Below are 27,495 nucleotides of genomic sequence, written 5' to 3' on the forward strand. Positions count from 1 at the left end.
CCCCCCCCCATATCTGCATAACTAGACAGACCTGCCCTTCAACATATGAGGTAATCTGGGTGACAACCCCTGTGGTGAGCTGCAATGGTGGCCGTACTAGTTGTCACCCAGCATTTTTAGGAACAGGTATTAGTCCTTATGCACACGAACGCGTTTTTGCGTCCGCGATTCACCTGAAAATCTGCGGATGAATTGCGGACCCATTCATTGCTATGGGCCCATGCACACGACCGGGTCATTGAAATCAATGTGGGCATGGTCTGTGATTTGCGGGCGGCCCGCAGATGATACTCCGCGGCAGTTCGTGCCGCAATCACGGGCCGTGCACACCGCTGCGGTCGTGTGAATGAGGCCTTAGGGTACATAAATAAGTGGTTTTCCAAAAAAAAAACTACTCATGTACCATAACAAAAAAGGCTAGATGTTCTGTCAAGTCGAATGTAGGGGATTTCCAAGATATATGTCCAAAGGATTATCATCTATATACATGTATACAGTTAAATTCATGCCATCTGATTCAGAAAATCACCCCCGAAAAACACCCGTCCTGATCAAGTCCTATTGACACAGGTGCATGGCTCGTTACAGTGTATCCTAGCTCAGTTGGACATGATCGAGACAGGTTTTTCAGACTCTGGATGTAAACAAGAATGTTCCCATTCACTGACAGGTAACAGAGATCTTGAAAATTATCAGATAATGGAACATAAAGTCTATTAGGAAGTCCCATAACTTATCAGTATAGAGTGATTAAGCGTCATTGGCGTGCTGTTCTTCCCTTGACACGCTTCTTCATTCTTCCCGATGCCTCTGACTGACATACTCGAGACGGTAAAAAGATGACAGGTCAGGTTTTCTTTGTTGGGGTGGCCAGAAATAGAACAAGATAGCGGCTTTCTTTCAGAAACAGTGCCACCCCTATCCACAGGTTGTGTGTGGTATTGCAGATCAGCTCCTTTCATTTCAATGGGGTTGAGCTGTAATACCAGATACAACCCATGGACAGGTGTGGCGCTGTTTCTGAAAGCCATGTTTTTCTAATCCTGGACACGAGTTCTGCTCTACACCAGACATTAAGGCCTAGCAAGTAAATTATTATAACCTACAAAAACCCTCAATATGACATCTACATGTGCCTCCCCCTCCGTTATCTCTTAGACCCTACAAAAACATGGAGGCAAAGTATCCGGAACGTCAAATTATCACTAGGAATTGTGTGTGGGAACATTTTTATTTAATATTGAACATATAACGATATATCCATAAACTTTAATGGAATAAACAACTAAATAGGGGCGTCCCTTGTCCAAACGAAATGTTCTGTTTATAGTCTAAGACTGTGTGTACATTGAGAGTAGAGGACCATGTGCAGCGCCAGTAGGGGGCAACCCGCTCTTCAGAAGTTCTTTTAAATAAAAGTGAGAAGCTCCTCATAAAATGACCTCCTTGTTGTGTCTGGTGGATCGGTGCTCCAGTATCCGATGTCCAGTGGTTCGTTGGCCCAGTCCGGTCCCGGTTTGTTCTGCTTTCGGATGAACATAGGAACATTCCTGGTCTTCCGTTGATCATGAAAGAAGTAGAAACCAAAGGCGATATCTTTGTCCCCGATTACAGATAGTCACCTGACATTGTGGCTGGTGTTACTTGGAATGTAGGCAAATGGTCCACCAGGATGTTTCTCCCATGGACTGGCGCAGTCTTCATGGTAGAGGTGGAAGACTGGTTAAGGTTACTTGGAATGTAGGAACATGGACCTGCAAGATGTTCTTCTCATGGACTGACCAAGTCTTTACGGTAGAGATGGTAGACTGGTTAAGGTTACTTGGTAAAGTAGGAACTTGGACCTGCAGGATGATCCTCCCATAGACTGGCACAGTCTTCATGGTAAAGGTGGTAGACTGGTTAAGGTTACTAAGTAAAGTAGAAACATGGACCTGCAAGATGTTCTTCTCATGGACTGACAAAGTCTTTACGGTAGAGGTGGTAGACTGGTTAAGGTTACTTGGAATGTAGGAACATGGACCTGAAGGATGATCCTCCCATAGACTGACCAAGTCTTTACGGTAGAGGTGGAAGACTCGTTAAGGTTACTTGGTAAAGTATGAACATGGACCTGTAGGAGCTTCTTCCCATGGACTGGCAGTCTTCATGGTAAAGGTGGTAGACTAGTTAAGGTTACTTAGTAAAGTAGAAACATGGACCTGTAGGAGGTTCTTCCCATGCACTGGCACAGTCTTCATGGAAGAATGGTTTAGGTTACTTCGTATGTAGGAATAAGCACCTACAGGATGTTCTTCCCATGGACTGGCCCTGTCTTCACGGTGAGGTGGAAGACTGGCGTAGCTTACACGTAGGTGTTGGTGGGTCCTCTTACATCAGGGCCCCTTTAGAGCTGCACTGGTTACATATCCAGATACACACTGTACATATATACAATAGACTATACAGAAGACAGGAGGCCAATGTGCCTAGAAATCTGCTAATGCCATCTAACTCTTTGGGTTGTTTTTATGCCTATGGATATTCCGATTGTCTGGCAGCTACAAATCTCAAACTGGTTCTAAAGTTCTAGAGCAATCTGTAAACCCCTGCTCAATATACCAAACAAAAACACCCATAACAACTATTCTATAAATCTACTTCTATGTGTCTTAATATGTCTATGCAGACCGGGGAGTGTGGTCAGTGAAACATCTCCTACACGGGGAACACGGTTATGCCTTGATATTGTGAGTCTTGCTATGCCTATTTCGGACTGAACAGTCGTTGAAACTTTTTCCGCAATCGTCACAATGGAAAGGCTTCTCTCCCGTGTGTATCCTGAGATGCCGCTGCAGTTTGGAAAATTCATTGAAGTCCTTACCACACTGGGAGCAGAGGTGAGACCTATTACCCACGTGGCTCCGAATGTGCAGGATTAGGTGTGAAATACGCCCGAAAGCTTTCTCACATTCGTTGCACTTATAGGATTTATGGCTGCTGTGGGCCTTCTGGTGCTGTTCCAGCTGGAAGCTGTGCTGAAATCTTTTGCCGCAGTCACACTCAAATAAGATTTCTTTTAAACTACACCTGTGGGGGATGAGTCGGCGACAGTCATAGATAAAGCTCTCCCCACACTGGTTACACGTCCGTTTCTTGTTATCAGTCCCTCGTTTTTGCCTCCTTGTCTTAGTTCCATCTTTCTGATTGCCCGGTGACTCCTGATTCTTGGCCCGGCTATGCTGTGAAACCTCTTCACCATCCCACACAATCCGAGGTGACACTTGGTCTTTTTGCCTCCTTGTCTCAATTCCATCTTTCTGATTGCCCGGTGACTCCTGATTCTTGGCCCGGCTATGCTGTGAAACCTCTTCTCCATCCCACACAATCTGAGCGGACTCTTGGTCTTTTTGCCTCCTCATCTTAGTTTCATCTTTCTGATTGCCCGGTGACTCCTGATTCTTGGCCCGGCTATGCTGTGAAACCTCTTCTCCATCCCACACAATCCGAGGTGACACTTGGTCTTTTTGCCTCCTTGTCTCAATTCCATCTTTCTGATTGCCTGGTGACTCCTGATTCTTGGCCGGGCTATGCTGTGAAACCTCTTTGCTATCCCACACAATCCGAGCGGACTCTTGGTCTTTTTGCCTCCTCATCTTAGTTTCATCTTTCTGACTGCCCGGTGACGCCTGATTTTTGGCCCGGCTATGCTGTGAAACCTCTTTGCTATCCCACACAATCCGATGTGACACTTGGTCTTTTTGCCTCCTTGTCTCAATTCCATCTTTCTGATTGCCTGGTGACTCCTGGTTTTTGGCCCGGCTATGCTGTGAACTATCTTCTCCATCCCACACAATCCGAGCTGACTCTTGGTCTTTTTGCCTCCTCGTCTTAGTTCCATCTTTCTGATTGCCCGATGACTCTTGATTCTTGGCCTGGCTATGCTGCGAAACATCTTCTCCCTCACAGACAATACGAGGTGACTCTTGGTCGGTGTCTGGTGTGAATCCAGAAACGTTCTCCCCAGTTTTGAGCTCTTCTTGTGTAAAGCAATTTACTTTCTGCGTCACCTCCCGTTCATCAACCTCACACTTGACACTTGACGGTGGTGCGCTCACTTGACTTTCACATATTTTCTTCTCCAAAAGCCCATCCTCACATTCTTGCTTGACACGAAGAGTGTATAACTGGTTTTGACCCTCAGATTTGTTGGTGTTTGTGGTAGAAGGACCCTCATGGGGACCACAGACAGAGTTGAGTAAAATGCCATCATCTTGTTTCGTTTTTATTTTAAAGCTGGTGTTTTGGCGATCATAGTTGCAGTTGACCGCGTCTTTGACCACGTTCTCATCTGTAGTTCTTGTATTTGGCGTGTGTATATTACTGGTTTTGGCAGGTGGCACAATAAATATTAAGTAGGCCTTGTACTCATCATTTACTTTACCCTTAACGTGGGTTTCGGGCACCGGGGTCTTCACAGACCCATACCCGGTTCCACCACACTCTCTAGTCGAGTGTAACTTTTTGTCACTTGTATCTAATGGTTTCAGATCTTTATTTAGGATTTCTTGGACTGCACCACTGGCATGGTTTAACTCTTTGATGGTGGGCAACTTGGCATCACCCATGACTTGGGAAACAAACTGTAAACTTCCCATGACTTTGGGGGCTGGAAGACTATTAAAAAGCTGTCCACCGTCCACCTTTGTGATTTGTCGTTTAGCTTCCGGAGCGCAATCTGTGGGTTCCTCTTTGACCAGGCGAGACTTTTTTAAGTCGCCCTTTACGGAAGGACAATACCTATTCCGATGTCTAACCAATTCAGACGAGTCGTTGAAACGTTTATCGCAGTTTTCGCACTGAAAGGGTTTCTCGCTGGAGTGAATGCGTAAATGTCTTTGTAGTCGGCTACGTTTGGTAAAGCTTTTATTACATAGGTGGCAGACAAACGGTTCATTATCCGTGTGGGTCCGACCGTGAGCGGTCAGAGAAGATTTGCTGAGGAATTGCCTTCCACAGACCGGACATTCATAGGGCTTAGGGTCGCTGTGCGTTTTCTGATGAGTGAGAAGTTGGGATTTATAATGAAAAAAAGCTCCACAATACGAGCACGAGAGCGTTCTCGAGCAGGAGTTGGTGCTCGTATGTCTTACTAGAGAGGACCACAGCTTAAAGGTCTTGCCACAGTCAACACAGATGTAATTCTTCTCCCCTTGGTCTATAACGGGTGGCATCCCTGTGCGCGGGTCACCGTAGTTCTCCCGGGTGTTCTCATGGATTCCACTCTTTGTGGGCGTTGCCTTCTCTATCTGTCGGGTACATCTGGGGAATATTTCAGGAGGAAGATTGAGTTTTTTATGTCTGAGGGTCATTTGTGTCCCACTAGTGTTATTTTCCGGTGTTGGTGTTGTGAAGGTGTTACCCTGAGGTCTGGCTGGAGACATCGCTGTGGAATAGAAGAAAAGATATTACATGAATACACAGTGGGCCTCAAAACTTTCCAGTGGGTGACAAGATACAGAGGGGCATCACCTCCCGGTTCTCTACATGATATTACTTGAGCACTGTGTGGCCGTATTAATTGAGGCGTATATGGAGTGATAAAGTATAATAATCATCATAGCTTTTGTGAATAATCAATTTCCATTATTATACGCTTATACTACATATATGTGTACTCCGGCTATGTGTACTCCGGCTATGCGTACTCCGGCTATGCGTACTCCGGCTATGCGTACTCCGGCTATGCGTACTCCGGCTATGCGTACTCCGGCTATGCGTACTCCGGCTATGCGTACTCCGGCTATGCGTACTCCGGCTATGCGTACTCCGGCTATGCGTACTGCGGCTATGCGTACTGCGGCTATGCGTACTCCGGCTATGCGTACTCCGGCTATGCGTACTGCGGCTATGCGTACTCCGGCTATGCGTACTCCGGCTATGCGTACTCCGGCTATGCGTACTCCGGCTATGCGTACTGCGGCTATGCGTACTGCGGCTATGCGTACTCCGGCTATGCGTACTCCGGCTATGCGTACTCCGGCTATGCGTACTCCGGCTATGCGTACTCCGGCTATGCGTACTGCGGCTATGCGTACTCCGGCTATGCGTACTCCGGCTATGCGTACTCCGGCTATGCGTACTCCGGCTATGTGTACTCCGGCTATGTGTACTCCGGCTATGCGTACTGCGGCTATGCGTACTGCGGCTATGCGTACTCCGGCTATGCGTACTCCGGCTATGCGTACTCCGGCTATGTGTACTGCGGCTATGCGTACTCCGGCTATGTATACTCCGCCTCTGGAATGTATTTGATAGAATCTTGCTCACTAAGGTTTGTTCTTAACCCCTTAGTGACCAGCCTATTTTAGGCCTTAATGACCAAGCTATTTTTTTTTTACGTTCTTCCATCGTCTCATTCAAAGAGCTATACATTTTTTATTTTTGCGTCGACATACGGTAGCTGTATAAGGTCTTTTGCGGGAGAAGCTGTATTTTTTAATAGCACCATTTTATTGATCAACTTTTATTGGGGGTGGGATAGAAAAATACATTTGTAATTTCGCCATACTTTTATGCGTTCTAAACTTACGCCGTTTACCATGTGGTATAAATAACATAATCATTTTATTCAGCGGGTCGTTACGATTGCAGCGATACCAAACGTATATCGTTTTCTTATGTTTTGCTACTTTTACACAGTAAAAACACTTTTTTTTCCCCCAAAATTATTTGTTTTTGTGTCTCCATATTTGAAGAGCCATAACTTTTTTATGTTTCTGCCGATGCAGCTGTGTGAGGGCTTTTCCTTTGCGGGACGTGCGACTTTTTGATCACTTTTTAGCACATTTTTTTAAAGTTATTTGTTTTCTTACGGCGTTCACCGTGCGGGTTAAATAATGTAATAGCTTTATAGTTGGGGTCGTTCCGGACGTGGCGATACCAAATATGTGTAACTTTTTTTTAAATGTTTTTCATAATAAAGCATTTTGAAAGGGGAAAAAGTGGGTTTTTCATTTTTTTTTTTTACTTTGGATTTTTATTTATTTATTATAAACTTTATTAAACTTTTTTTTTTAGTCTCACTAAGGGACTTTACTGTGCGATCATTTCATCGCTTTTATAATACACCGCAATACTTCTGTATTGCAGTGTATTACTGCCTGTCTGTTCAAAATGGACAAGCATGGCCTAGCAGGCATTAACTAGAGGCAGATCTGGGGGCCTTTATTAGGCCCCCGGCTGCCATAGAAGACACCGGCACCCTGCGATCACATCGCAGGGTGCCGGTGGGGTGAGAGAGAGGCCCTCCCTCCAAAACCAGCTATTGAGCACGGCATCTGAGGGGTTAAACGAGCGGGATCGATACTGATATCGATCTCGCCCATTCGAGCAGGTCTGCTCCCTGCTGTTTATTTATTCCGATGCAGCGCCGTAAAAAGGCTACTGCATTGGAATGAAGCCCGTTAGTGGCCACTGTAAAAACAGCTATGGGGGGTCACTAACAGGTTAATTAGTATTCGCTGAATATCAGACTGCTGGCCTCCTTACCAAGCCTTCAAGGCCGTTCTGATGCAAGACTGCTAAGTTTACTCAAGATGGACATGATGTGTTATCTGTACGCATTTCTTATGTGGCCAATAACTCATACGGTGGCGGTGCTCCACACAGTTGTGTTCGGTCGGCGAGGTACGGACCGTATGTCAGCCGTATTTCCCGGGCCGAACACAGTTCAGGGAGCCAGACTCCTAGTTATCTATGATGCTAGGAGTCCCTGCCTCCCCACGGGAACACTGTCCCATATTGAAAACATGATTACAGCACGGGACAGTATGCCAGCGGGGAGGCATGGACTCCTAGCATCTTACATAACTATGATGCTAAGAGCCCGGCTCTTTTGGAACGGGAAATACAGACGACACGATTGGTATATCGGGCTGAACAAGGCCGTGCGCAGCAGGACTAACTCTTCAGGATCTCCGTGGCTATGTTTTTCCTTATTTCTCTCTCCCTCTCAAACTTTTTATTGTAGCCTCACTTCTTAGTAAACGTTTCATTTAATTTCACCGTGAGACAAGAGAGTTTGTTCGAGGTTTCCTTATCAGGAATTATTATTTGAGCACCATATAGCGGTATTAATTGAGCAGTATATGCACTATTATTGTGACCTATATGGCGATATTAATCGAGCAGTGTATGTAGGTATTATTTGAGCAGTATATGGCGATATTAATCGAGCAGTATATGTAGGTATTATTTGAGCAGTATATGGCGATATTAATCGAGCAGTGTATGTAGGTATTATTTGAGCACTATATAGTGGTATTAATTGAGCAGTATATAGAAGTATTATTTAAACCCTATATGGCGGTATTGAGCAGTAAATGGTAGTATTATTCAAGCACTATATGGCAGCATTATTTGAGCAATATATAGCGGTATTAGCTGAACAATATATGAAGTATTATTTGAGCAGTATATGTAGGTATTATTTGAGCAGTATATGTAGGTATTATTTGAGCAGTATATGTAGGTATTATTTGAGCAGTATATGTAGGTATTATTTGAGCAGTATATGGCGGTATTATTTGAGCAGTATATGTAGGTGTTATTTGAGCAGTATATGGCGGTATTATTTGAGCAGTATATGTAGGTATTATTTGAGCAGTATATGGCGGTATTATTTGAGCAGTATATGTAGGTGTTATTTGAGCAGTATATGGCGGTATTATTTGAGCAGCATATGTAGGTATTATTTGAGCAGTATATGTAGGTATTATTTGAGCAGTATATGGCGGTATTATTTGAGCAGTATATGGCGGTATTATTTGAGCAGTATTTGTAGGTATTATTTGAGCAGTATATGTAGGTATTATTTGAGCAGTTTATGGCGGTATTATTTGAGCAGTGTATGTAGGTATTATTTGAGCAGTATATGTAGGTATTATTTGAGCAGTATATGGCGGTATTATTTGAGCAGTATATGTAGGTATTATTTGAGCAGTATATGTAGGTATTTGAGCAGTATATGGCGGTATTATTTGAGCAGTATATGTAGGTATTATTTGAGCAGTATATGTAGGTATTATTTGAGCAGTATATGTAGGTATTATTTGAGCAGTATATGGCGGTATTATTTGAGCAGTATATGTAGGTATTATTTGAGAAGTATATGGCGGCATTATTTGAGCAGTATATGGCGGTATTATTTGAACAGTATATGGCGGTATTATTTGAGCAGTATATGTAGGTATTATTTGAGCAGTATATGGCAGTATTATTTGAGCAGTATATGGCGGTATTATTTGAGCAGTATATGGCGGTATTATTTGAGCAGTATATGGCGGTATTATTTGAGCAGTATATGTAGGTATTATTTGAGCAGTATATGGCGGTATTATTTGAGCAGTATATGTAGGTATTATTAGAGCAGTATATGGCGGCATTATTTGAGCAGTATATGGCGGTATTATTTGAGCAGTATATGGCGGTATTATTTGAGCAGTATATGTAGGTATTATTTGAGCAGTATATGTAGGTATTATTTGAGCAGTATATGGCGCTATTATTTGAGCAGTATATGGCGGTATTATTTGAGCAGTATATGGCGGTATTATTTGAGCAGTATATGTAGGTATTATTTGAGCAGTATATGTAGGTATTATTTGAGCAGTATAGGGCGGTATTATTTGAGCAGTATATGTAGGTATTATTTGAGCAGTATATGGCGGTATTATTTGAGCAGTATATGGCGGTATTATTTGAGCAGTATATGGCGGTATTATTTGAGCAGTATATGGCGGTATTATTTGAGCACTATATGTAGGTATTATTTGAGCAGTATATGGCGGCATTATTTGAGCAGTATATGGCGGTATTATTTGAGCAGTATATGGCGGTATTATTTGAGCAGTATATGGCGGTATTATTTGAGCAGTATATGTAGGTATTATTTGAGCAGTATATGGCGGTATTATTTGAGCAGTATATGTAGGTATTATTTGAGCAGTATATGGCGATATTATTTGAGCAGTATATGTAGGTATTATTTGAGCAGTATATGGCGGCATTATTTGAGCAGTATATGGCGGTATTATTTTGAGCAGTATATGGCGGTATTATTTGAGCAGTATATGGCGGTATTATTTGAGCAGTATATGGCAAGATTATTTGAGCAGTATATGGTGGTATTATTTGAGCAGTATATGTAGGTATTATTTGAGCAGTATATGGCGGTATTATTTGAGCACTATATGTAGGTATTATTTGAGCAGTATATGGCGGCATTATTTGAGCAGTATATGGCGGTATTATTTGAGCAGTATATGGCGGTATTATTTGAGCAGTATATGTAGGTATTATTTGAGCAGTATATGTAGGTATTATTTGACAAGTATATGTAGGTATTATTTGAGCAGTATATGGCAGCATTATTTGAGCAGTATATGGCGGTATTATTTGAGCAGTGTATGTAGGTATTATTTGAGCAGTATATGGCGGCATTATTTGAGCAGTATATGGCGGTATTATTTTGAGCAGTATATGGCGGTATTATTTGAGCAGTATATGGCGGTATTATTTGAGCAGTATATGGCGGTATTATTTGAGCAGTATATGGCGGTATTATTTGAGCAGTATATGTAGGTATTATTTGAGCAGTATATGGCGGTATTATTTGAGCAGTATATGGCGGTATTATTTGAGCAGTATATGGCGGTATTATTTGAGCAGTATATGTAGGTATTATTTGAGCAGTATATGTAGGTATTATTTGAGCAGTATATGGCGGTATTATTTGACAAGTATATGTAGGTATTATTTGAGCAGTATATGGCGGCATTATTTGAGCAGTATATGGCGGTATTATTTGAGCAGTGTATGTAGGTATTATTTGAGCAGTATATGGCGGTATTATTTGAGCAGTATATGGCGGTATTATTTGAGCAGTATATGGCGGTATTATTTGAGCAGTATATGGCGGTATTATTTGAGCAGTATATGTAGGTATTATTTGAGCAGTATATGGCGGTATTATTTGAGCAGTATATGTAGGTATTATTTGAGCAGTATATGGCGGTATTATTTGAGCAGTATATGTAGGTATTATTTGAGCAGTATATGTAGGTATTATTTGAGCAGTATATGGCGGTATTATTTGAGCAGTATATGTAGGTATTATTTGAGCAGTATATGGCGGTATTATTTGAGCAGTATATGGCGGTTTTATTTGAGCAGTATATGGCGGTATTATTTGAGCAGTATATGTCGGTATTATTTGAGCAGTATATGTCGGTATTATTTGAGCAGTATATGTCGGTATTATTTGAGCAGTATATGTCGGTATTATTTGAGCAGTATATGTAGGTATTATTTGAGCAGTATATGTAGGTATTATTTGAGCAGTATATGTAGGTATTATTTGAGCAGTATATGGCGGTATTATTTGAGCAGTATATGGCGGTATTATTTGAGCAGTATATGTAGGTATTATTTGAGCAGTATATGTAGGTATTATTTGAGCAGTATATGGCGGTATTATTTGAGCAGTATATGTAGGTATTATTTGAGCAGTATATGTAGGTATTATTTGAGCAGTATATGGCGGTATTATTTGAGCAGTATATGGCGGTATTATTTGAGCAGTATATGTAGGTATTATTTGAGCAGTATATGTAGGTATTATTTGAGCAGTATAGGGCGGTATTATTTGAGCAGTATATGTAGGTATTATTTGAGCAGTATATGTAGGTATTATTTGAGCAGTATATGGCGGTATTATTTGAGCAGTATATGGCGGTATTATTTGAGCAGTATATGGCGGTATTATTTGAGCAGTATATGTAGGTATTATTTGAGCAGTATATGGCGGTATTATTTGAGCAGTATATGTAGGTATTATTTGAGCAGTATATGGCGGCATTATTTGAGCAGTATATGGCGGTATTATTTGAGCAGTATATGGCGGTATTATTTGAGCAGTATATGTAGCTATTATTTGAGCAGTATATGGCGGTATTATTTGAGCAGTATATGTAGCTATTATTTGAGCAGTATATGGCGGTATTATTTGAGCAGTATATGTAGCTATTATTTGAGCAGTATATGGCGGCATTATTTGAGCAGTATATGGCGGTATTATTTGAGCAGTATATGGCGGTATTATTTGAGCAGTATATGTAGGTGTTATTTGAGCAGTATATGTAGGTGTTATTTGAGCAGTATATGTAGGTGTTATTTGAGCAGTATATGTAGGTATTATTTGAGCAGTATATGGCGGTATTATTTGAGCAGTATATGTAGGTATTATTTGAGCAGTATATGTCGGTATTATTTGAGCAGTTTATGGCGGTATTATTTGAGCAGTGTATGTAGGTATTATTTGAGCAGTATATGTAGGTATTATTTGAGCAGTATATGGCGGTATTATTTGAGCAGTATATGTAGGTATTATTTGAGCAGTATATGTAGGTATTATTTGAGCAGTATATGTAGGTATTATTTGAGCAGTATATGTAGGTATTATTTGAGCAGTATATGTAGGTATTATTTGAGCAGTATATGTAGGTATTATTTGAGCAGTATATGGCGGTATTATTTGAGCAGTATATGTAGGTATTATTTGAGAAGTATATGGCGGCATTATTTGAGCAGTATATGGCGGTATTATTTGAACAGTATATGGCGGTATTATTTGAGCAGTATATGTAGGTATTATTTGAGCAGTATATGGCGGTATTATTTGAGCAGTATATGGCGGTATTATTTGAGCAGTATATGGCGGTATTATTTGAGCAGTATATGGCGGTATTATTTGAGCAGTATATGTAGGTATTATTTGAGCAGTATATGTAGGTATTATTTGAGCAGTATATGGCGGTATTATTTGAGCAGTATATGTAGGTATTATTTGAGCAGTATATGGCGGCATTATTTGAGCAGTATATGGCGGTATTATTTGAGCAGTATATGGCGGTATTATTTGAGCAGTATATGTAGGTATTATTTGAGCAGTATATGTAGGTATTATTTGAGCAGTATATGGCGCTATTATTTGAGCAGTATATGGCGGTATTATTTGAGCAGTATATGGCGGTATTATTTGAGCAGTATATGTAGGTATTATTTGAGCAGTATATGTAGGTATTATTTGAGCAGTATAGGGCGGTATTATTTGAGCAGTATATGTAGGTATTATTTGAGCAGTATAGGGCGGTATTATTTGAGCAGTATAGGGCGGTATTATTTGAGCAGTATATGGCGGTATTATTTGAGCAGTATATGGCGGTATTATTTGAGCACTATATGTAGGTATTATTTGAGCACTATATGGCGGCATTATTTGAGCAGTATATGGCGGTATTATTTGAGCAGTATATGGCGGTATTATTTGAGCAGTATATGTAGGTATTATTTGAGCAGTATATGGCGGTATTATTTGAGCAGTATATGGCGGTATTATTTGAGCAGTATATGTAGGTATTATTTGAGCAGTATATGGCGGTATTATTTGAGCAGTATATGTAGGTATTATTTGAGCAGTATATGTAGGTATTATTTGAGCAGTATATGTAGGTATTATTTGAGCAGTATATGGCGGTATTATTTGAGCAGTATATGTAGGTATTATTTGAGCAGTATATGGCGGTATTATTTGAGCAGTATATGGCGGTATTATTTGAGCAGTATATGGCGGTTTTATTTGAGCAGTATATGGCGGTATTATTTGAGCAGTATATGGCGGTATTATTTGAGCAGTATATGTCGGTATTATTTGAGCAGTATATGGCGGTATTATTTGAGCAGTATATGGCGGTATTATTTGAGCAGTATATGTAGGTATTATTTGAGCAGTATATGTAGGTATTATTTGAGCAGTATATGTAGGTATTATTTGAGCAGTATATGGCGGTATTATTTGAGCAGTATATGTAGGTATTATTTGAGCAGTATATGTAGGTATTATTTGAGCAGTATATGGCGGTATTATTTGAGCAGTATATGTAGGTATTATTTGAGCAGTATATGTAGGTATTATTTGAGCAGTATATGGCGGTATTATTTGAGCAGTATATGGCGGTATTATTTGAGCAGTATATGTAGGTATTATTTGAGCAGTATATGTAGGTATTATTTGAGCAGTATAGGGCGGTATTATTTGAGCAGTATATGTAGGTATTATTTGAGCAGTATATGTAGGTATTATTTGAGCAGTATATGGCGGTATTATTTGAGCAGTATATGGCGGTTTTATTTGAGCAGTATATGGCGGTATTATTTGAGCAGTATATGTAGGTATTATTTGAGCAGTATATGTAGGTATTATTTGAGCAGTATATGTAGGTATTATTTGAGCAGTATATGGCGGTATTATTTGAGCAGTATATGTAGGTATTATTTGAGCAGTATATGGCGGCATTATTTGAGCAGTATATGGCGGTATTATTTGAGCAGTATATGACGGTATTATTTGAGCAGTATATGGCGGTATTATTTGAGCAGTATATGTAGCTATTATTTGAGCAGTATATGGCGGTATTATTTGAGCAGTATATGTAGCTATTATTTGAGCAGTATATGGCGATATTATTTGAGCAGTATATGGCGGTATTATTTGAGCAGTATATGTAGGTATTATTTGAGCAGTATATGTAGGTATTATTTGAGCAGTATATGGCGGTATTATTTGAGCAGTATATGGCGGTATTATTTGAGCAGTATATGGCGGTATTATTTGAGCAGTATATGGCGGTATTATTTGAGCAGTATATGGCGGTATTATTTGAGCAGTATATGGCGGTATTATTTGAGCAGTATATGTAGGTATTATTTGAGCAGTATATGTAGGTGTTATTTGAGCAGTATATGTAGGTATTATTTGAGCAGTATATGGCGGTATTATTTGAGCAGTATATGTAGGTATTATTTGAGCAGTATATGTAGGTGTTATTTGAGCAGTATATGTAGGTATTATTTGAGCAGTATATGGCGGTATTATTTGAGCAGTATATGTAGGTATTATTTGAGCAGTATATGTAGGTATTATTTGAGCAGTATATGGCGGTATTATTTGAGCAGTATATGGCGGTATTATTTGAGCAGTATATGGCGGTATTATTTGAGCAGTATATGGCGGTATTATTTGAGCAGTATATGTAGGTATTATTTGAGCAGTATATGTAGGTATTATTTGAGCAGTATATGTAGGTATTATTTGAGCAGTATATGTAGGTATTATTTGAGCAGTATATGTAGGTATTATTTGAGCAGTATATGGCGGTATTATTTGAGCAGTATATGGCGGTATTATTTGAGCAGTATATGGCGGTATTATTTGAGCAGTATATGGCGGTATTATTTGAGCAGTATATGGCGGTATTATTTGAGCAGTATATGTAGGTATTATTTGAGCAGTATATGTAGGTATTATTTGAGCAGTATATGGCGGTATTATTTGAGCAGTATATGTAGGTATTATTTGAGCAGTATATGGTGGTGTTATTTGAGCAGTATATGGCGGTATTATTTGAGCAGTATATGTAGGTATTATTTGAGCAGTATATGTAGGTATTATTTGAGGAGTATATGTAGGTATTATTTGAGCAGTATATGGCGGTATTATTTGAGCAGTATATGGCGGTATTATTTGAGCAGTATATGTAGGTATTATTTGAGCAGTATATGGCGGTATTATTTGAGCAGTATATGGCGGTATTATTTGAGCAGTATATGTAGGTATTATTTGAGCAGTATATGGCGGCATTGAGCAGTATATGGCGGTATTATTTAAACAGTATATGCAGTATTATTGTGATCTATATGGAGGTATTTTTAGAGCACTGTATGTTAGTGCTGAGTACTGTGTGACTGTATTGAGCACTGGCATTTTTTAGGCACCTCATTATTTTAGGACTGTGGGGGTTTTAAAATGATTTAAGTCCCTAACAACACCCCTGGCCATCTTACTACACAGAGCTCTCGTTCTGGGGCTGACAGATATCACCTCCGATAGACATGAGGATTCAGTTCAGCCAGACACGCATGTTATGGAGGCAGAGACGCCTCTGGCGCCGCTCATCTCTATCATCTCGGCAGCTGTCAGGTCCACACTCGAGACATTAGACTGTTGGTCGAGCCAATAAGAATTTTTAGGATCCGCCAACAAATATCGAATGTCTGTAAATATAACCAGTCCAGCCATGATAATATACAGGAATGTGGCGTCACCTGGTGCAGGGGCCTCCGGTGCAGTCACACAGGCCGCACTATTGTGGTTCACGGACGGTTCTTCTCCGGTCATAATCCTCAGTATAATCTCTGGTGTCACCTTCATCAGACCTGTTCAAGGACAAAAAAAATTATCCGTATGACCAGGCTGCCATTCCTCCAGAGATTCCCACCTCACCTGCTCCGAGCCCCGTCCTTCCTCTTCAACAAAACAACGTTTTACTGGATCTTTAGTTATATCTGATCCTGGGAAAGCTGGGTGACAACCAATTCCTCCCAAAAGAGTGGTCAGCCAGCGTTTCCAGAGATCTGAATGGAAACCCTGAATAGCTCTGCAGTGACGATGCACAAAACTCACCGACAGAGAGCAGCATCTGGTAATGGTCCACCATGACTTCCCGGTACAGCTCCTTCTGCCATTTTTCCAGCGTTTCCCACTCCTCCGCAGAGAAATATATCGCCACGTCATCAAACGAAACCTGCAGGACCAAACACAGAGGCGGCCGGCGTAAGATGGCGTCTAGTGTTACCTATAGTGTCCTGCAACGTCCCCACCAGATCAAACCGCGGCTGAACAGACACGGACTGGGGGCGGTTACCACCATGATGGCGACGCACCGGTACACAATGCTCTGCAATATACGCCATTCTGCCATAACATTAACCTGATGAAGCCCGTACACGTACGGCGAATGAGTGCTATAAGAACATGGCGTGAGCACAACCCGCACCATACGTGGCCAGTGTCGGCGGTTTTATACAACGGACATCCGCCTGCACTTGACAGGAGATAGCGCCGATCCTGGGCTTTTTAACCCATCAGATGCTGCAATCAATAACAACCACAGCATCTGGGTGAGGGAGCTAAATCCTGGGGTGCTGAGCGGTTGCTATGGCAGCCAGAGGCCTAGTGAAGATACCAGATCTGCCTCTCGTGATTGATTATTAAGCCTTGCCAGAAGCAGGACCTAGTAGTAGAGCGCAGAACATGGAAGCGCACTGCCATATATATAATAGTTACCGTGCACCAGCGATTCAGCGACCGCACGGTAAAGACCCCTGGGGGGGGGACTAAAAAAAAAAAAGTTAAGAAATGGTTAATTTGAGGGAGAGACTCCATGACAGGTCAGGACCGTGCGCCCTTCTATAATAATCTCCGGCCGACGCCTCAGGCGTCAAAAACGCTCAATTTATATTTGAAAATATAAAAAAAGTTAAAGTAGAAAAAAAAAAAATGACCCTATTCCTAATTTTGACTTCAACAAAATAACACCCAGCGACGCGGCAGGAAAAACAACGTCAGAATTGCCGTTTTTTTTAGTCATTTCGTCCAAAAAATTTAATAAAAAGTCGTATGAACCCAAAAATAATACCAATGAAGCTCCAGTTGGCCCCGTAGTGCTGCACTATTATATTGGGGGGCGCTATGTGTGGGATACAATATATTTGGGGCACTATAGACGTGTCCTGTGAGTCGCCGACTAGAATTGTACCGTATTTACTGCGCTCGTCTGTACAGTGTACGGCGCGTCTGTCAGACTCCGCGTGTACGGCGACGTTCTGCGAATATGGCAGAAAACGAAGGGGCCGCCGCGCTGTTGTAGTGCTGCGTCCCCCGCACAGTGACACTAGACAGAGATTGGTTGGGGCTAGAGGCGTGGCCTAACATTAATTTGCGCCGCACGTGCCACCAGAATTCTCTCTTTTGTACTGTATATTTAAGCACAGCGTAACGCTCTGCAAGAGCTCACTGTACAAAACGCAACGCTATGCAAGAGCTGACTGTACGAAACGCAACACTCCGCAAGAGCTGACTTTACGAAACGCAACGCTCTGCAAGAGCTGACTGTACGAAACGCAACACTCCGCAAGAGCTGACTTTACGAAACGCAACGCTCTGCAAGAGCTGACTGTACGAAACGCAACACTCCGCAAGAGCTGACTTTACGAAACGCAACGCTCCGCAAGAGCTGACTGTACGAAACGCAACGCTCTGCAAGAGCTGACAGTAAGAAAAAGCTCCGCAATTGCTGACTGTACGAAACGCAACGCTCTGCAAGAGCTGACTGTACGAAACGCAACGCTCTGCAAGAGCGGACTGTACGAAACGCAACGCTCTTCAAGAGCTGACTGTACGAAACGCAACGCTCTGCAAGAGCTGACTGTACGAAACGCAATGCTCTGCAAGAGCTGACTGTACGAAACGCAACGCTCCGCAAGAGCTGACTGTACGAAACGCAACGCTCCGCAAGAGCTGACTGTACGAAACGCAACGCTCCGCAAGAGCTGACTGTACGAAACGCAACGCTCCGCAAGAGCTGACTGTACGAAACGCAACGCTCTGCAAGAGCTGACTGTACGAAACGCAACGCTCAGCAAGAGCTGACTGTACGAAACGCAACGCTCCGCAAGAGCTGACTGTACGAAACGCAACGCTCCGCAAGAGCTGACTGTACGAAACGCAACGCTCCGCAAGAGCTGACTGTACGAAACGCAACGCTCCGCAAGAGCTGACTGTACGAAACGCAACGCTCCGCAAGAGCTGACTGTACGAAACGCAATGCTCTGCAAGAGCTGACTGTACGAAACGCAACGCTCCGCAAGAGCTGACTGTACGAAACGCAACGCTCCGCAAGAGCTGACTGTACGAAACGCAACGCTCCGCAAGAGCTGACTGTACGAAACGCAACGCTCCGCAAGAGCTGACTGTACGAAACGCAACGCTCCGCAAGAGCTGACTGTACGAAACGCAACGCTCTGCAAGAGCTGACTGTACAAAACGCAACGCTCTGCAAGAGCTGACTGTACAAAACGCAACGCTCTGCAAGAGCTGACTGTACTAAACGCAACACTCCGCAAGAGCTGACTTTACGAAACGCAACGCTCTGCAAGAGCTGACTGTACGAAATGCAACGCTCCGCAAGAGCTGACTGTACGAAACGCAACGCTCTGCAAGAGCTGACAGTAAGAAAAAGCTCCGCAATTGCTGACTGTACGAAACGCAACGCTCTGCAAGAGCTGACTGTACGAAACGCAACGCTCTGCAAGAGCGGACTGTACGAAACGCAACGCTCTTCAAGAGCTGACTGTACGAAACGCAACGCTCTGCAAGAGCTGACTGTACGAAACGCAATGCTCTGCAAGAGCTGACTGTACGAAACGCAACGCTCCGCAAGAGCTGACTGTACGAAACGCAACGCTCCGCAAGAGCTGACTGTACGAAACGCAACGCTCCGCAAGAGCTGACTGTACGAAACGCAACGCTCCGCAAGAGCTGACTGTACGAAACGCAACGCTCCGCAAGAGCTGACTGTACGAAACGCAACGCTCCGCAAGAGCTGACTGTACGAAACGCAACGCTCCGCAAGAGCTGACTGTACGAAACGCAACGCTCCGCAAGAGCTGACTGTACGAAACGCAACGCTCCGCAAGAGCTGACTGTACGAAACGCAACGCTCCGCAAGAGCTGACTGTACGAAACGCAATGCTCCGCAAGAGCTGACTGTACGAAACGCAACGCTCCGCAAGAGCTGACTGTACGAAACGCAACGCTCCGCAAGAGCTGACTGTACGAAACGCAACGCTCTGCAAGAGCTGACTGTACGAAACACAATGCTCTGCAAGAGCTGACTGTACGAAACGCAACGCTCCGCAAGAGCTGACTGTACGAAACGCAACGCTCCGCAAGAGCTGACTTTACGAAACGCAACGCTCCGCAAGAGCTGACTGTACGAAACGCAACGCTCTGCAAGAGCTGACAGTAAGAAAAAGCTCCGCAATTGCTGACTGTACGAAACGCAACGCTCTGCAAGAGCTGACTGTACGAAACGCAACGCTCTGCAAGAGCGGACTGTACGAAACGCAACGCTCTTCAAGAGCTGACTGTACGAAACGCAACGCTCTGCAAGAGCTGACTGTACGAAACGAAATGCTCTGCAAGAGCTGACTGTACGAAACGCAACGCTCCGCAAGAGCTGACTGTACGAAACGCAACGCTCCGCAAGAGCTGACTGTACGAAACGCAACGCTCCGCAAGAGCTGACTGTACGAAACGCAACGCTCCGCAAGAGCTGACTGTACAAAACGCAACGCTCTGCAAGAGCTGACTGTACGAAACGCAACGCTCTGCAAGAGCTGACTGTACAAAACGCAACGCTCTGCAAGAGCTGACTGTACTAAACGCAACGCTCTGCACACGGACACCGTCTATAATGTTATATCAGTGTATACAGTGCAATAGTCTGCAGGGTATGGGTGACAGTCTGCAGATATGATAGACTAGTGTCCAGGCACGGTGCAATGCTCTGCAGAGGACCTGTAAATGTGGTGCAATGCTCTGCAGAGGACACGTAAATGTGGTGCAATGCTCTGCAGGGGGCCGCAGTACAGTATTAAATAGACCGTGTGATACTCTGCAGATAAATATATATGCAATGTTCTGCAGACACATAGAGGACAGGTCCGTGCAGAGCCGGTATTACGACACTCTGCAGCACCGTGCGCGGAGCCGGCGGGACGTGACGTGCTGCCGCCGCTCATGTGACGGAGACGCCCGGATCTATTATAAGACGCCCGGCCCGGGTACAGGACGCCCGGACCTGGTATAGGACGCCCGCCTCGCGACACTCACCCCTTCACCCCACATCCTCCCAGGAGAAGGACTTTCGGGTGTTCCGTGCGCAGTTGTCGCGTGATGACGTCACTGAGCACGTGCTCCGAGGAGGGAGGAGTCACGTGACCAGCGCCAGTCGCAGCAGCTCAGCCGAGAAAATAATGATAATAATAATATAATATAATATAATGGTCATAAAAATGTTATAATAATATAGTAGTAATAGTAACTAATCATGTAATAAATAGCAAATAATGTAATACTGGGGCTATGTTCACACAGGCATAAATGTACACGGAGTATCCGTCCTGGGCGCGGCAGGGAATTCCGGCTGAAAAACCGCACCAAACTGTGGTGCAGTTTTTCGGGCCGGAATGTCCGGTGCGGAAATCTGTACATAAAAAACAAAAGTTTCACATTGACATGTAGTCATGGCGACGCGCGTCCCTCTGCCGTCCTGCAGCCCCGCCTCCTGGGGTGACGTTTCATCCCATGTGACCGCTGCAGCCTGTGATTGGATGAGTATTCTCATGGGATGAAACGTCATCCCGGGCGGGCGGCCTGAATGAAGGAGCACCGGATTCTGGGTAAGTATAAGATTTAATTTTTTTCTGAGTTGGGTTTTCTGCAGCGGAATCGCAGCTTTTCCGCTGTAAAAATCGCAACCTCTGCTATTTGTTGTGGGTTTTACCTCCCCATTGAATTCAATTCAACATTTGACGTATACCTACGTCATAGCGGGGTAGGTGAAGTATGGAGCGGGGGTCACAGGGTGTCGACACTTCAAAGTAACGAGCGGGACCACACGTTTAACCCATTAAATGCCACGGTCAATAGCGACCGCGGCATTTAAGTCGTTAGAAAGAGGGGGGCCACTTCGTCTAACAGCTCATCGCCCCCCCCCCCCCACGCGCGATGTGATCCCGGGGCGCAAATGGTTGTTATGGCAGCCTGAGGGCCTATTGAAGACCCGCAGGTCTGAGCTCAATAGACGCCTGTCAGAAAGGCGATATATTGCAGTACATTAGTATTGCAGTATATCGTGCAAGTGATCCAATGGTCGCTGGTTCGAGTCCCCTAGGGAGCGAAGAAAAAAAGTAAAAATCAGTTGAATAAAGTTTTTTTTTCTGTTAAAAAAAAAATATGCAAAAAAACCTTTCCCATTTTTCCCCTGAAGCATTGTACAAAAATAAATAAACATAATTGGTATCGCCGCGTCCGTAAAAGTCTGAACTATTACAATATATCATTATTTAACACGCACGGTGAACGCCGTAAAAAAAAAAGAAAAGTAAAACGCCAGAATCCGTTTTTTGGTCACCTCGTCTCCCACAAAAAATGGAATAAAAAGTGATCAAAACCTCACATGAACCCCAAAATGGTACCATAAAAAAAACGACAGCTTATCCCGCAAACAATAAGCCCTCATACCGCTCAATCGATGGAAAAATAAAAAAGTTCTTTTCTTTTAAAGTAAACGTTTTTTACTTTAAAAGTAGTAAAATATAGAAAAAATATCTATAAATTTGGTATCGCCGTAATCGTATCGACCCGCAGAATAAAGTTATCATGTCCTTTTAACCCCTTCCTTCTTTAGCCACTTTTGACCTTCCTGACAGCCTCATTTTTCAAATCTTTCATGTTTCACTTTATGTTGTAATAACGTCGTAATGCTTTTACCTATCCAAGCGATTCTGAGATTGTTTTCTAGTGACACATTGGACTTTATGTTACTGGCAAAATTTGCTCAGTATTTAATTGCGAAAAATTGCAAAGACAGGCAGTTATACCGCACAAAATAGTCGCTAATTAACATCCCCCATATGTCTACTTTATGTTTGCATCGTTTTTTGAATATAGTTTTATTTTTCTAGGACGTTACGAGGCTTAGAACTTTAGCAGCAATTTCTCACATTTTCAAGAAAATTTCAAAAGGTTTTTTTTACAGGGGCCAGTTCAGTTGTGAAGCAGCTTTTAGGGCCTTATATATTAGAAACCACGAATAAGTCACCCCATTTTAAAAACGTAACCCCTCAAAGTATTCAAAACAGCATTTAGAAAATGCCTTAACCCTTTAAACATTTCACAGGAATTAAAGCAAAGTAGAGGTGAAATTTACAAAGTTCATTTTTTGTTGTTGCAGAAATTCTTTTTGAATCAATTTTTTTTTGTAACATTGAAAGTTTTACCAGAGAAACGCAACTCAATATTTATTGCCCAGATTCTGCAGTTTTAGAAAATATCCCACATGTGACTCTAGTGTGATAATGGACTGAAACACCGGCTTCCGAATTAAAGGAGTACCTAGTGGATTTGGGGCCTCCTTTTTATTCGAATATATTTTAGGCACCATGTCAGGTTTGAAGAGGTCTTGTGGTACCAAAACAGTGAAAACACCCCCAAAAGTGACCTCATATGGGAAATTATCTATGGGTATAGTGGGCATTTTGACCCCGCAGGTGTTTTGCAGAAATTATTGGAAGTAGGCCGTGAAAATAAAAATCTACATTCTTTCAAAGAAAATGTAGGTTTAGCTAATTTTTTCTAATTTCCACAAAGGCTAAAGGAGAAAAAGCACCACAACATTTGTAAAGCAATTTCTCCCGAGTAAAACAATACCCCACATGTGGTCATAAACGGCTGTTTGGACACATGGCAGGGCTTAGAAGGGATGGAGCGCCATTTGGCTTTTGGGGATCACATTTAGCAGGAATGGTTTGCGGCGGCAAAGCCCCTGAGGGACCAAAACAGTGAAAACTCCAAAAAAGTGACTCCATTTAGGAAACTCCACCCCTTGAGGAATTAATCTAGGGATGTAGTGAGCATTTTGACCCCACAGAGGTTTCATAGATTTTATTAGAATTGGGCAGTGAAAATATAAAAAATCCTTTTTCTTCAATAAGACGCAGTTTTAGCAAAAAATGTTTCATTTTCTCAACAAATAAAGCAAAAAAAGAAACCCAACACTTGTAAAACAATTTCTCCCGAATACGGCAATACCCCACATGTGGTCATAAACTGCTGTTTGGGCACAGGGCGGGACTCAGAAGGGAAGGAGCGCCATTTGCTTTTGGAGTACAGGTTTTGCTGGATTGGTTTCTGGTCGCTATGTCGCATTTGCAAAGTCCCGGTGGGACAAAAACAGTGGATCCCCCCCAGAAGTGACCCCATTTTGGAAACAACACCCCTCAAGGTATTCACCTAGGAGTGTAGTGAGCATGTTAACCCCCACAGGTGTTTGGCAGAAATTGGTGTGCACTCGATGTTGCAGAGTGAAAATGGGATTTTTTTCTATAGATACGCCAATATGTGGTGCTCAGCTTGTGCCACCATAACAAGACAGCTCTCAATTATTATGCGGTGTTTCCCGGTTTTAGAAACACCCTTCATGGGGCAATAATCTTTTGCCTGGACATTTGAAAGGGCTCAGGAGTGAAAGCGTACCATGTAAAATTGAGGCCTAATTTGGCGACATATAAAGTATTGGTTCACAATTGCAGAGGTTCAGATGTGAAATAATAAAAGAAACATCTGAGAAGTGACTCCTTTTTAGAAACTACTCCCCTCAAGGCATTTATTTATTTTGGTCCACACTCCGCACCTTTGCAGTTTGGGTAATTTTGCTGGGAAAGTGTTGTCCTGGTATAATACGGGCGCCCTCGCTTCTAGCAGATATGTTTGGGCCCCCCCTCCCCTTCCTGGTTCCCTAATTTTAGGTCCTTGATAATTCGCCTCTTGAAATGTTCCCCTCGGGTCGGCACAACTGCATATTTTTTTATTTCCTGACTTATTGGAGCCTTAACTAATTGTATTTTTTCATAGACGTAGTGGTATGAGGGCTGTTTTTTTGCGGGACGAGCTGTAGTTATTATTTGTACCATTTTGGGGTACATGCGACTTTTTGATCACTTTTTATCCTATCTTTTAGGAGGCCAGGTAAACAAAAAAAAACAGCAATTCTGGCATAGTTTTTTTTATACAGCGTTCACCACGCCTCATAAATTACATGTTCGCTTTTTTCTGCCAAATTTATAGGACTTTTTTATGTTTTACAACTTTTTTGCACAATAAAATTACTTTTGTAAAGGGAATGGATTTTTTCTGTGGCCAAGTTGTGAGAACCATAACATTTTAATTTTTTTGTCGACGGAGCTGTGTGAGGGCTTGTTTTTTGCGAGACGAGCTATAGTTTTTATAGGCACCATTTTTGGATACATGCGACTTTTTGATCACTTTTTATTTCAATTTTTAGGAAGACAAAGTGACCAAAAAAACAGCAATTATGGCAGTATTTTTTAGCAGCCGAGCAGAGTACACCTCGCTGCATGGTGCGTGCCCAAGCAGTACAAGGCAATGGCACATCCGAGGAAGTTGGAGGAGACTGGTAATGATGTATAACAGCCAGGGGATGTCAATCAAGCATGGAAAGGTGGGTTTGGAGGCAGGACTATGTGACTCTTCAGGATAGTGGCACCGACCCATGACCCTTTACTGAGTAATTAGCATATAGTGGGTACCGGTTTAAAAGTTGATTTTATAGATTTTTCTGCATCTGAAAACAACATACAGGGGAATGTATGGAAATATTTACAGGTCCTGTATTACCGCATGGTGGCGGTTCAAGGGGTTAAAACTACCATACAGGTTCCCATTAAATATACAATGAATTGAAAACAATTCCATCTGCCCTGCAATTTTATTATAAATATAGCCTATATAATTACAGCACCAGAACCAAGATCAGTACATAAATACAACACCAGAACCAAGCTCAGTACATAAATACAACACCAGAACAAAGCTCAGTACATATACACAATACCACAACCAAGCTCAGTACATATATACAGCACCAGAACAAATCTCAGTACATAAATACAACACCAGAACCAAGCTCAGTACATAAATACAACACCAGAACCAAGCTCAGTACATATATACAGCTCCAGAACCAAGCTCAGTACATATATACAACACCAGAACAAAGCTCAGTATATATATACAGCACCATAACAAGCACAGTACATAAATACAACACCAGCACCAGGCTCAGTACATATATACAGCTCCAGAACCAAGCTCAGTACATATATACAACACAAGAACCAAGGTCACTACATATATACAGCATCAGAACCAAGCTTAGCACATATATACAACACCAGAACAAAGCTCAGTATATATATACAGCACCATAACAAGCGCAGTAAATAAATACAGCAGAACCAAGAACCAAGCTCATTACATAAATACATTACCAGAACCAAGATCAGTACATAAATACTGTAAAGTCCATGGCCACGGACCGTCGGGATTACTCAACCCTCGATGGCCACAGCCAATGGCGGATCATCATAGGGCGTTTTGGGCGGCCTCCCGGGTGGGCCCATGGCCAGCCAAAGTACAATGTTGTTTTGTCACTTTTTTGCCGCGATTTTCGCAAAAACCACGAAGAAATGGCATTGTATATGTCCTGCAAAAGGACCTTTAGGCATAAGGTCACATGACCTCATCTCTGAAGTTCTTACTACTGTTTAGAGACCTGCTGGTCACATGACCCCAGCTCCATGAGCAGCAGCAAAACTCCACAGAGAAGATGAGGTGAGCGGCTATGTAAGTATAAGGCCTCATGCACATGACCGTAGCCATGTGCACGGCCGTGATATTCGAGTCGGCCGGGGGCGGAGTGTCACCCGCCAGCCACCCGCAAATCGCGGGCCGTGCACATGGCCGCGTCCATTATTTTCTATGAGCCTGGACCCGGCCGTAATAAGACTTGCCCGTTCTTTCTGCGGTCCGGGCTCCTGGGACATGCACGGACCGTGGAAACCACGGTTGTGTGCATGGCCCCATTGGAATGAATGGGGCCGCAATTCTCCCGCGGATTTTCGGGGGAATTGTGGCCGCAAAAGCACGTTCGTGTGCATGGGGCCTAAAGGGATGGATTTGTTTAAGGGGTCTGTATTTAGGGGGTCTGGTGCAGGGACTGTATTTAGTGGGTCTGGTTTGGGGACTGTATTAGGGGGTCTGATTTGGGGACTGTATTTAGGGGGTCTGGTCTGTATTTAGGAAGTTTGGTGTCTATTAGTTTAAGGGGTCTGTATTTCGGGGGTCTGAGGTCTGTATCAGTTTAAGGGGTTTAGAGTCTGTATATTTAGGGGTGTTAGTTTAAGGAGTCTGTATTTAGGGGGTCTGTATTAGTTTTACGTCTGGGGTCTGTATTAATTTCTGGGGTCTATTTAGGGGGCCTGTGCTAGGGTCTGTATTAGTTTAGGGGTCTTTATTTAGGGGTCTGGTCTGGGGTCTGTATTAGATTAGGGGGTCTGGTCTGGGGTCTGTATTACTTAAGGGGGTCAGGTCTGGGGTCTGTATTTAGGGGGTCTGTATTTGAGGTCTGGGGTCTGTATTTAGGGGGTCTGCATTTATGGGTCTGGTGTCTGTATTAGTTTATGGTATCTGTATTTAGGGGGCCTGGTCTAGGGTCTTTATTAGTTTATGGGTCTTTATTTAGGGGTTTGGTCTGGGGTCTGTATTAGATTAAGGGGTCTGGTCTGGGGTCTGTATTACTTAAAGTGTCACATTATAATTATCACATTATAATGATAGCCACTCCCACTAACCTTGAGGGGAGTGGTGTGTTGGGCATGGAAGTAAATGTGTAATAATAATAAATAAATAAT

The 27,495-nt window shown here is 42.7% G+C and overlaps 1 protein-coding gene across 1 annotated transcript; it reads right to left on the reverse strand.

Annotated features, from left to right (window-relative positions):
• Positions 1 to 1,220: 1,220 nt before the first annotated feature.
• Positions 1,221 to 20,919, reverse strand: LOC142709578 (uncharacterized). The gene is made up of 4 exons (XM_075848495.1): positions 20,834 to 20,919; positions 16,562 to 16,682; positions 16,204 to 16,314; positions 1,221 to 5,425 (listed from the first exon to the last, which is right to left on the reverse strand). The coding sequence occupies exons 1-4, from the start codon at positions 20,846 to 20,848 to the stop codon at positions 2,715 to 2,717; spliced, it is 2,958 nt and encodes a 985-aa protein (XP_075704610.1). The 5' UTR covers positions 20,849 to 20,919; the 3' UTR covers positions 1,221 to 2,714.
• Positions 20,920 to 27,495: the final 6,576 nt, after the last annotated feature.

The sequence above is a fragment of the Rhinoderma darwinii genome, unplaced genomic scaffold (assembly GCF_050947455.1).
Source record: "Rhinoderma darwinii isolate aRhiDar2 unplaced genomic scaffold, aRhiDar2.hap1 Scaffold_4161, whole genome shotgun sequence".
In the NCBI taxonomy this organism is placed as follows: Eukaryota; Metazoa; Chordata; class Amphibia; order Anura; family Rhinodermatidae; genus Rhinoderma; species Rhinoderma darwinii.

Coding starts and splice junctions, on each gene's coding strand:
- LOC142709578 (XM_075848495.1), bottom strand. Junction 16,315..16,561: donor CCAGATGCTGCTCTCTGTCG/GTGAGTTTTGTG, acceptor GTCCTTGAACAG/GTCTGATGAAGGTGACACCA. Junction 5,426..16,203: donor ACCGGAGGCCCCTGCACCAG/GTGACGCCACAT, acceptor TCTATTCCACAG/CGATGTCTCCAGCCAGACCT.